Genomic DNA, 12,500 nt, shown 5'->3' on the forward strand with positions numbered 1-12,500 from the left:
TGAAAGAAGCTGATAATGTGTGTGATTGTGTATGTGTGTGTGTGTGTTTATGTGTGTGTGAATGTATCTATGTATCTACGTGCATGTGTCTTTATCCCCCACCACCACTTGACAACTGGTTTTGATTTGTCTACATTTCCATAACTTAGCACTTAGAATAAGCACCAGACGTTTTACAACAAAATAAGTAATGGGGTTGATTTGTTTGACTAAACACTTCAAGGTAGTGCCCCAGCATGGCTGCAGTCTAATAACTAAAACAAGTAAAAGATAAAAGAAAAAGATACATAAGTGTGTATGTGTGCATGCATACCTGTAGTCAAATATAAACATAAGTTGAGATAAGCTTTTTTCCAGTGTCAGCCGAGCTCATGTCTGACTAAACAGCATCACCTGGTGAAGTCTTTTATTCTTTTATTCTTTTACTTGTTTCAGTCATTTGACTGTGGCCATGCTGGAGCACCGCCTTCAGTCAAGTAAATCGACCCCAGGACTTATTCTTTGTAAGCCTAGTACTTATTCTATCGGTCTCTTTTGCCAAACCGCTAAGTTACAGGGACGTAAACACACCAGCATCGGTTGTCAAGCAATGTTGGGGGGGACAAACACAGACACACAAACATATACACACACATGCATATATATATATACGACGGGCTTCTTTCAGTTTCCGTCTCCCAAATCCACTCACAAGGCTTTGGTTGGCCCAAGGCTATAGTAGAAGACACTTGCCCAAGGTGCCACGCAGTGGGACTGAACCCAGAACCATGTGGTTGGTAAGCAAGCTACTTAACACATAGCCACTCCTATGCCTATAGTCTAGCAAGTTACATATAAGTCTACCAAGTTACATTTCAAAACACATATTAAGAATTGTTGGTTGGAACATACCCAGGTATCAGCAATTTATCTGGTATTTCTTGGAGGACTATACCATGCTACTGTTTGAAGATTATGAGATTCTTACCTTCATTGATATGATTTGTGGAATGATGCCACATAAAAGTAATTATTCTTTATTATTCAGAGGTAGAATTCAATGCCACCTATGGAAGAGAATGGGTAGATCCTGCAAATTGGTGTGTTGCAAAATCAAGATCAGACAATTGTGATGCTGACTATCATTCTTTGGATTCAGAAAAGGTTCCATGTCCAACTGATGATGTGGTTTTCCCACCAGGAAACAGCTACTATATTGACCTCAGCACGGATATGGACCTTACTGTGAATTCTATTTATTTCATGGGACTGGTAAGTTGCAAACATTGTATAGTTCAGTTCATATTCAGTTATATTTTTGTTGTTGTTGGTGGTGGTGGTGGTGGTAGTGGTGGTGGTAGTAGTGGCGGTGGCAGTGGTGGCAGCAATGGTGGTGGTGGTGGTGGCGGCGGAGGCAGCGGTGGTGGTGGTGGTGGTGCTGGTGCTGGTGGTGGCAGTGGTGGTGGTGGTGGTAGTAGCAATGGTGGTTGTATTTACAGTGATAGCAGTGATGATTATAGTAGTGGTGATGGTAGTGTTTGTAGTGATGGTACTAGCAGTGATTGCCATAGTGGTTGTAGTGATGTCAGTGGTGGTGTTTGTGGTGTTGGTGGTGGGTGTATTCATGGAGTTGATGCTGGAGTTAATGGTGGTGGTGGTTGTAGTGGTAATGATTAGTGGGGGTTAGCAGTGTTGCACGTTGTTGACTGTTGTGACTGTAGCAGAAGTGGTAAGCTCAGCAGAAGCAGTAGTGGAAGCAGCAGTAGTGGCCTAGTTATGGTAGTATTTAACCCCAGGTTAACCTTCATTTAACAAATCTAAAATTTAAAATGTTACAATAGGGAGCAGTCCATCTTTTATTATAGACTGTGTGTGTGTGTATCTATCTATCAATACATGGTCTAATCAATAAGTATCCAGACTGTTGCCATAGTAACAAAGCTAAAGCACACAAAGTAAAGCCGCTTGGCACAGATTGACCTTGAATTGTGTTGTGCATGTGCACTAGGTTTTAACATTCTGGCTCACTTCCACTGTTTTCAGCAGTGCTTAGAAGGAACGTGTGGCATGTGATCACATTGACCATGTCAGAGAAAGCTGAGCAAAGAATCTGCATTAAATTTTGTCGAGAGCTTGGCAATACCTGCTCAGAGGCCTATGCAAAGTTTTCAAAATGATTTCATCATTCTTGACACAATCAAGGAAATCTTGTGCAACTGAAACCTGAGTGTGTTTTTGGTCAGCTGAAAGCAGTTATGGTACAAACTTAGCGCAGACACACATCTCATACCCAAATCTTCAGTGATAATGGACTGAACTGAACCATAACTAATCTGCACATCCTCTGATAACTCAACTGATGGTGATTCAACAATTTCCTGTCACAGTTGCAATGTTTTTCTCAGTTCTGGTTATGGGTCTCTCAGAGCATTCACCACTATCAACATGAGTTCAAAATTAATCTGTGCCATGCAGCTTCACTCTGTGTGCTTTAGCTTTGTTACTATGGCAACTGTCCAGATACTTATTGATCGGACCTCATATATATATATATATATATATATATATATATAGTCAACTGTGCAGTATGCAAAAAATCTATAAGATTGTGTAATACATTGTGTGACTCCCAACTCATCAGGCTCATCAAATATACAAATAAGTAGTGACATGCTGATGAATCAGCAGTTCAGATGAGTTGAAAGTTGTATAACATACTGCATGATCTTATAGTTTATAGATGTGGTGCATATTGTGTAACTGGCTGTACCATGTTTGCATCAGAATAAAGATTCTTGTTGAAGCAACCATAGAATTACCAAATAACTCATTCGTCTCCTTTTATCATATATATACATACATATAATATATATATATATCCCTCTCTCTCTTTTGGAGAGGCACTGAGCAGCTATACGCACACATACACACACGGCAGTAACTTCCACCTACCGAATTCAATCACAAAGCTCCGGTCAGCTCGGGGCTATAGTGAACGACACCTACCCAAAGTGCCACGCAGTGGGACTGAACCCGAAACCATATAGCTAGGAAGCAAGCTCCTAACCACACAGCCATGCCCATATATATATATATATATATATATATATATAAGAGAGAGAGAGACCAATATATTGCTTGCATGTCCTTTCTCTCTTCCTCTTTCATTTCCTCTTTTTTAAAAGAAAATTAAATATTAACAATGGAGGCAGTATTATTTACTGAATGGCAAACTTTATACCCTACTAAACATATATCTGTTATAGAAGCATCATTTTATTGTAGTATTTACCCTGAGAAAGTCTCTTATATAGGTGTCTAATGTATAAAAAGTCAGAGATGATGAGTGCACTTCATCAGCAACAGGTATCTGCTGAAATCACATGATATAACTGTTCTGCCCACCAATGCTTGACATTTTTCATCTACAACCAACATCTCAGTGTTTTTATACACCAGACACCTATATGAGAGATTTCCTCAGGGTGAATACTACAGTATTACAGCACTCCTATAATATAAACACATTAAGTAGAATATAAAAGTGGTATATTTTTTTTAAGTGTTTAGCTCCATGTCAGCTCTGGCACAGCATAACTATGGTAAAAATATTCTTACTATGACCATCATCATCTTCACCCACCTCATCGTTTAACCCTTTCATTACCAACCCGGCTGAAACTGGCTCTGGCTCTGAGTACAAAGGTCTTGTTTTCATAAATTTTGATTTGAAATCTTCCACCAAACCTTAGTCACAATTTATCTTCCCAACACTGGCTGAATGATAACTAAGTTATTTTGCTAAATTCTTTGCTATATTTAAAGTAATTGAAAGAAACACAGAGCATCTCAAAATAAATACAGTAACGAAAGGGTTAATGTCCATGTTCCATCCCTTCTGTTATTCAGAAATAACATACCCAACACTACATTATCTCCTCCTCCTCCTCTTTCGCCTCCACAAGCACTAAATATCTCTGATAGTCAGTAATGTAAGGTACTCTAGTGTAAATTACTCTGCATTCAGTGAGAGCAGGGTATCAGAGAATGTTTCTTTACAAGGTTAGTGAGGATTATGCTTTTGAAAAAGGATATTTTATCTGAAATATCAAGACTAAATATTTCTAAGGTTGTAAGGCAGTCAGCTGCAAGAATCTTTAACAGACCAGGCAGAATGCTTAACAGACCAGGGAGAAAGCATCTCCTTCATCTTTATTGTTCTGAGTTCAAATTCAGCCAAGGTCAACTTTGCCTTTCATCCTTTTGGGGGGTCAATTAAATAAGTACCAGTTGAACATTGGGGTCAATGCAAATGACTTACATCTTCCTCTGAAATTGTTGGCCTTGTGCCAAAATTTGAAACCAATATTTCTAAGATTGCATTTCAATATTTTTGTTGTCGTTATCTTTTATATTTATTGTTCTTTCTGAATTGCTTCTGCAACACTAGTTTTCTTCTGCAATGTTTCAAGCAAGATACAGCACACACACACACACATGTATGTATATGTGTGTGAGTCTGCATGCATGCACATGTGCACATGTGTGATTGCATTTGTCTTCCACTACCACTTGCCAACTTTTGTTGGTTTGTTTACTGCCCGTAACCTTGGCCAAAGAAACCAACAAAAGTACCAAACTTAGATAAAAAGCATAAGGACTGGGGCCATTTTATTTGACTAAATCCTTCAAGGCAATGTCCCAACATGGGCACAGCCCAGTGAGGGGAAACAAATAAAAGAAGATACAAAAGGAATGAAGGTGACTTTGAGAGAAATTTGGTTGTCATTTCTAATGGTGTCAACCTCACTGGTGTCATGAGGGAAGTGAGGTTGGGGTAGGCTACAGGGGTCATGGGCACTGTCAAAAGAAACATTTCCTTTCCTTCATCAGTCAGTTTCACAGTTTCAGTGTCTGGCAGCATTAACTAATCTCTTTCCTTGTCAAGGAGAAAACAGACTAAATAGAATGAAATGTTATTATGGAGGGGAAAGAGAAGCATATTTGAACTTGTAATAACATTGCATGAAATGTTATTGTCCTATCTATGACTGTTGATGGGTCAATAGGTTATCACAAAATGCTTTGTGTCACATGCAGGGTGTATTGAGGATAATCAACCTATCAGCCTGATAGTCATTATCTCCCTTTCTCTCCTGCTATCTCTTTCTCTCTCTTTCGCACTTTCTCTCTCTCTCTCTCTCTCTCTCTCACACACACACACACACACACTACTTCTCTTTCTCTCTTTTTCTCTCCTCTCTCGCCCTCTCTCACTATTTCTCTTTCTTTCGCCATCTCTCTTGGTCAAGATATTACAGAAGAGAGGATCTAGTGGCATGAAATGTCCCATCTAGGAATGGAACCCGTTTTAAAGACTTTATTTCATCAGATGCTGACCACTACACTACAGATTGACATGTAGAGGATTCCTCAGGTCAATGAAGGAGACTGACCTGCCAGAAATACTTGCCAAATCTCCCTAAAGTCTTACATACATATACATACATAAGTACATACATATGCATAAATACACACATGCATTCATACATATATACATACATAAGCTAGAGGGCAACAACAGCATTGACTAGAAGAGTAGTCTCTCCTGAACCTGTGATAGATACATTACCACCTACCTAGAAGGGTATGCTTTTGTTATCCAGGAACAGGAGATAGTTACTAAATACTTAATAAACAAGAGGGACAGAGATAACACCAAATCTCCACATTGTGACAAAAATGCCAGCTCTGCTATACCAGTGTGGAAGATATCACCCACATCAGCAGCAGCTGCCCCACAATATCTATGAGGTACTACCTGCCCTTGAGGTATGATATAGTTGCAAAAGCTATTTACAATGCTATCTGCAAGAAGGACTGTCCTGATATATACATCAAAGGCATGTCAGAACCAGAAGGTATACACAACTTTAAAAACAAGGAATATTGGTGGAACATCCTAATAAAAACATCAATTCTGTGCAAACATAACAGACCTGATATATTCTCTGGGACAGAGAACAAAAGTCATGCACAGTTGTAGGGTTCAGCTGCCCAGCAGATGTGAATGTACAATCGACAGGAAAAAGGAAACATTTACAGCTCTTACATACTGACTATAAATTTTCATTGTACCCATCATCATAGGTACATTAGGTTATGCACTAATAAATTTTCACAAAAAAACAAGAAATACTCAACTTCACAGTGTTTCACAAAGTTTCACAAAGAATAGAAAGAGCAAAAGAAACTGATGCAGATTCTCCAAATCCAATCTATTAGTGGCACAGTGAAGATTTGTAAGATATTTCAAAGATTCTCCATCTGAGATTCTTTAAATGAATAGATGCACGCACTTGGGTGTGTAAGTCAACAGCTCAAACAACACACCAACTCGACCACATATTTAGAAATATTGGAAACTCTCTTAGCTCAAAAAGTTTTGTTGCTTTGTTAGTGACTGGCTTGAATTCTCATGAGAAGAACTTACATAAAACTCCAAGAAATACATACATACATGCATGCATGCATGCATATACATATGCATACATACATACAGATATATGTGTATGTGTGTGCGTATATACACATATACATGCACCCATATATGTCTATATTTGTGTCTGCCTCACACCCCCACACCCCCGTCCCACAACCATCACTTGATGACTGATGTTGGTGTGTCTACATCCCTGCAAAAGAGACCAATATAATAAGTAATAGGCTTACAAAGAATAAACCCTGAGGTCAATTTCTTTGACTGAAAAAGGTGCTGCTCAGGCATGACTGCTGTCAAATAACTGAAACAAGTAAAAGAATAAAAGAATTGGAATTTAGATTTTGCATCTTTGAGGCCTTTCACAAAAGTGGCCCACATCATGTCCTCTCTAACATGGAACTGCTCATACAACTTACTCTTCTCTTCAATAAGTCTGGTGACAACAACATTATCAAACCAATCTTGATATTGTGTCTTCTTGAGACTGAGTACATTGACTCAGCTTTGTAAACCTGTTTTGAACTTATATCAAGTCCATTAAAGACAATGTTGTCAAGTGCATTATGAAGAGCATCACATGTTTCTGAACTTTGCAACAGCACTTTGACCCTCACTACCCATGCTTTCCTACTGATCCACATTTTCATCTTATCACATATACATTTGTACTCTGTAGTATATTCTGCACCATATAGAACAAATATCCCGGAAAACTCCCTTGCTGATAATATGCATGCATGCATGCATGCACCACACACACACACACACACACACACACACACACACACATAAGAGAGTGAACTTTTGTTCATTCTCTTCAAAATACAGGAAACTAAAGTGCTACTTGTCATATGAGGGGCCTTCTTATCTTGTCATATGAATCTAGCTTAAATCCGGGAGGATTTAAGCCAGCTCTCATTGAGTTTACTGCATTACAAGTCAAAGCAGCCTATGCACATCTGTTAGTGGCTGATTCTGTAGCAAGTTGAAGCCATTCCCAGTTCCAGTGACAAATGCCAAAGACTCAAGGACCAGAAACAAGCTCCGTATTTTCTTTGACTGTCATGAGCCTGATCATCAGCTGACTACCTCTCCACTTACACCAACCTGGAGGAGGATCTGATGCTATCGCTTTCCAGATGTATTCATCATGGGGGCAGCGAAACATGTGACCAAACCACTGTAGTCTCTTCATCAGAAGAGTTCCTTCAAGAGGTGAGAGACCGCAGTGAGCATAAAGAAGTCGGGTGACTTCGAAACTTTTGCAACCATGAGTAATATCAGGGAGTATGACATACAATAATGATAATTTAACTTTTATAAAATTTCTTGGTGTTTATACAAACATAATGAAATGAATATTAATTTTCAAAAGAAAAATATTCATAGGCATAGGAGTGGCTCTGTGGTAAGTAGCTTGTTTACCAACTACATGGTTCTGGGTTCAGTCCCACTGTGTGGCACTTTGGGCAAGTGTCTTCTACTATAGCCTTGGGTCGAACAAAGCCTTGTGTGTGGATTTGGTAGACAGAAACTGAAAGAAGCCCATCGTATATATGTATGTATATGTGTGTGTGTGTGTGTGTGTGTGTGTATGTATATGTTTGTGTCTGTGTTTGTCCCCCCAACATTGCTTGACAACCGATGCTGGTGTGTTTACGTCACCGTAATTTAACAGTTCAGCAAAATAGACCGATAGAATAAGTACTAGGCTTACAAAGAATAAGTCCTGGGATCGATTTGCTCGACTAAAGACGGTGCTCCAGCATGGCCACAGTCAAATGACTGAAACAAGTAAAAAGAGTAAAGAGTATCACCTTATAATAAAACCAACAAAACAAATTTCTCTTCTCTATAATTCCTCTCTGTCTACTACTCTTGTTATTTACTACCTCTCCTCCTTCTACTCGTTTATGATCATTCTCTCCACTCACACCTCTTATGATAACTTGCTCTCTTTCCCTCTCTCTCACTCTCTCTCTCTCCCCCTCTATCTCTCACTCTCTTTCTGTATCAATCTTTTACCCTCTCTCCCCCTCTATCTCTCACTCTCTTTCTGTATCAATCTTTTACCCTCTCTCCCCTTTCTCCATACAATACAAAGCATAACTCAAGAAATCAATTAACCAACCAACACCTACATCAACAGCTGTTATGTAGATATATGTATATTTCATCATATTAAACTGTTAATCCTTACACATTTTTTCTCTGTCCATTTGTTTGACATTTTTGGCATTTTTTTCTTCTCAATCCTATCTGTTCAAGAGCATAGGCTCAAAAAATCGAAGACATTTCCATTCTTCCCAAGTGTCATACTAATACACCTGCTTGTTGTTCCCTCACCTGTCCTTGTCTTTGTTTTCTGTAAATTTGAACTATATATATATATTTTTTTATTTTTTTATTGCCCACAGGGGGCTAAATGTAGAGGGGGAAAACAAGGACAGACAAAGGGATTAAGTCGATTATGTCGACCTCAGTGCATAACTGGTACTTATTTAATCGACCCATCCCCCCAAATATGAAAGGCAAAGTCGACCTCAGTGGAATTTGAACTCAGAACAATGGCAGACGAACTACCGCTAAGTATTTCACCCGGCATGCTAACGATTCTGCCAGCTCACCGCCATGTAATTCTCTTAAATCCTTTTTTCTCTGAAAGAGAAATCCTGAAATTCCAATTAATATTTTCTGTTGGAAGTTAAGCAAACAAATGTACTAATTAAAACACATTTTACCAATATTTCTTATGAATTGCTAGTTTATAATCATTATCCAGCAAAGAAGCTATGTTATAAATTAACCTTTTTAATATAGCAGTGAAATATTCTTCAACAAAACTTTACTTTCTTATAAACAAGAAAGATTTAAATTTATTGTCATTAACATAATTTATAGCAAGTTTGGTACATTAACATAATTTATAACTCTACTGTTGATCATTCCTCTTCTTTTTCAGTCTTTCTCAACAAACACGTTTTCCAACTTCATAAACTCCAAGCAAGGCAAAACATATTTCAAGTCTTATAAACCTGATGAAAATGAGTCCCACATGACAATAAGAAGACGACCATGTATTGATCCAGCTAGCTGTGATTGTGGCAACTACAGAAGCCCGGTGAGATTATTTTCTCCATTTCATTCTCTTATGTATGTAGACTGGCACTCTGTTAGTTATGAAAATGAGTATTCCAGCTGATCCAATCAATGAAATTAATGTGCAAGTGGCTGAGCATTCCACAGACACATGTACCCTTAATGTAGTTCTCAGGGAGATTCAGCATGGCACAGAGTGTGACGAGGCTGGCCCTTTGAAATACAGGTACAACTCATTTTTACCAGCTGAGTGGACTGGAGCAGTGTGAAATAAAGTGTCTTGCTCAAGGACACAACATGTCGCCAGGAATTGAACTCATGACTTTATGATCTTAAGCCAAATACCCTAACCACTAAACCACGTGTCTTCACCTTACATACGTATGACAAAATTATTTACGAAAAAATTCAAATAAAATTCTATCTGTTTCGCAAGATTCTTGATATGAAATCATGTACTGAAACAGATATTGCTATATTTGAGGATGGTCATTTTGCCAATAAATAATTGCACTATTTGGCCTTCACTTCAGATTTATTACTATTTGAGGCAGGAATATATATCACAGGAAGACAAGATGGAGTAAATAGAATAAGGCTGGAAAGAAGAGGAGACAGAGAAAAGAAGAACAAGTTGTCATTGAAGAGGTCACAAAATGTGTGATGAAAGAACTTTGACTAAATAAACTAATAATAAAGCTGAAGTGAAGGCCAAATAACACATGCGTTTATAGGTAAAAATGACCATCCTCAAACAAAATTGCTTTGAGAAAACAGAGAACAGCAAGCCTAATGCTCTAATTGCCTTTAATTATCTACAATCATTAACAATAATAGACGGCACTATATGAAACTGAGATAGGGTTGTTATGGAGATTTTGCATTATATGGATGCCATGATGTTCACAGTGTACACAAGACTGGACAAGCAATATACCTGATTCCAGCCTGATTGAAGAATAAAAAGAATTAAGTATCCTGCAACCGGATGCAATCTCACAAACCATTAACAAAAATTGTATGAACTGACCAGGTTAAAGTAACAATTTCATCAATGCAAAGTTACATAGAACAGTGACATATACTTAATGTTTTATATTCATGTATGTACATACACGCACATTTATACGTGTGTGTGTGTGTGTGTGTGTGTGTGTGTGTGTGTGTGTCTGTGTGTCTGTGTGTGTACATGTGTGGATGGGTGGTAAGAAGTTTGCTTCCCAACAACATGGTTCTGGGTTCAGTCCCATTGCTTGACATCTTGGCCAAGTGTCTTCTATTATAGCCTTAGACTGACCAAAGCCTTGTGAGTGGAATTGGTGGATGGAAACTGAAAGAAGCCCATCCTATATATATTGGGTCCTTCCATAAATAATGCAGTTTTTCAATTGCATGAACTAAAAGTTGGAGGAGAGACAAGATAAACAACCTACATCAACTTGCTTATAAAAGCAGGTAGTAATTTTACCTTGTACTTATTTTTAGTGCAAGTTTTGAAGAATGCAGTTTGATTTTAACAGTTATTTTTTCAAAGCTATAATGGAAGTGACAAATAATCTCAGGAAATTTTGCAGAACTCAAACTAGGAAAGTCTTGTGGTTTAATCTGACATTTAGTAAGAATATAGAGACTAATATAGCCAGGGAATTTTTATACATGATATCTTGGCATTTCTCAGGGTGGGGCATAGGTAGATTATTAAGCAGGTTAGCTACTCTTATTGCAAGTCCTTTTCCACATCAGTAAACCAGCATAATTTGAAAAAATAACTCGCTAAACCCAATAAAAATTAAACCTAAATGTCTTAGTACAGACCCCACCAGCCCCAGCAACAATCTGCTCAATGACAATTGCTTGACCTAAGAAATAGTGTAAAGGATTAATGTCCAAATTAACAACAGATGTATTTTGCAAAACTTAATTTCAGGACATGATTTTACATGCACAAGAATTCATTTAAATTTTCTGAAAATAGGTCCTCAACAAGTCTGTTCAAATACATCTAAGTATAGAAAGACTCTTGTTTGGCTCCTTTTAAGATCCACTGATCATTTTTAGGAAAAGCAATCCACACAAACATGGCTTTTATTCAAATTCCTCACCCAGATGTTCATATGAAGTTTTCCAACATAGTTTTAATGTGAATGATTTTTAAAGTTGGTGCATTTACAACATAGCAATGATGATAAAAGCAAACTGTTGATTTCTCGATTGCTATACCAAACCCTGTTGATCAATCATATATTTTTATTTTCCCCAAGACCTTCATTAAAGCAGCATTTTTCCTTCTTTGCAAAATAAAAATAAGATTATCTTTTTTTAAAATATGAATATTTAATTTCAGATCTTTGACAATATATGTAAAATGCATTCACCATTCTGCAAGAAACCACAGTGCCAGTCCCCAGTAAGACCAACAGGACATTGCTGCAACATTTGTGGTAAAATATATTTCTTGTATATTATTTTCAATTTCTGATCCAACATCTGTTCTCTCACGTTTCTCTACATTTCTCTCTCTTTTTTCTCTCTCTCTCTCTCTCTCTCTCTCTCTCTCTCTCTCTCTCTCTCTCTCTCTCTCTGTATATATATATATATATTAGGAGGTTTGGAGGTGATGTACAGGTATTATATAATAGAAGAAATAAGGTACTCAGAAATCTGGATGGTTTTATATTTACGGATTTTTATTAATATGTCACATGTTTTTATAAATCATATATTAGCGCTTGCATCCACTCTAGTAGAATCCCCAGATTTGAATTTGTTTGAGAGGATTTGTCTCTTTTTATAGTATTATTGAGTGTGTAGGGGTGGGAAGAGGTATAGGATAGTAAAAGAGGGTGAAGAATGGGTAGAAAGTGAGAGAGAGAGTGTGTGTGAGTGTGTGTGTGTGTGTGTGTGCGTGTGCGTGTACATG

General features: G+C 37.7%; 1 protein-coding gene across 2 annotated transcripts in view; it reads left to right on the forward strand.

Moving 5' to 3' along the window:
- The window catches only part of LOC115222495 (protein amnionless), a 76,400-nt gene that overhangs the window by 16,531 nt on the left and 47,369 nt on the right, over positions 1-12,500 (forward strand). For both annotated transcript variants that reach the window (XM_036511661.1, XM_029792724.2), the window contains exons 4-6: positions 1,028-1,251; positions 9,444-9,602; positions 11,925-12,021. In XM_036511661.1, coding sequence (XP_036367554.1) covers positions 1,028-1,251; positions 9,444-9,602; positions 11,925-12,021 — 480 coding nt within the window. The remainder of the gene's footprint in view (positions 1-1,027; positions 1,252-9,443; positions 9,603-11,924; positions 12,022-12,500) is intronic.

Source organism: Octopus sinensis, linkage group LG20, assembly GCF_006345805.1.
Source record: "Octopus sinensis linkage group LG20, ASM634580v1, whole genome shotgun sequence".
Lineage (NCBI taxonomy): Eukaryota > Metazoa > Mollusca > Cephalopoda > Octopoda > Octopodidae > Octopus > Octopus sinensis.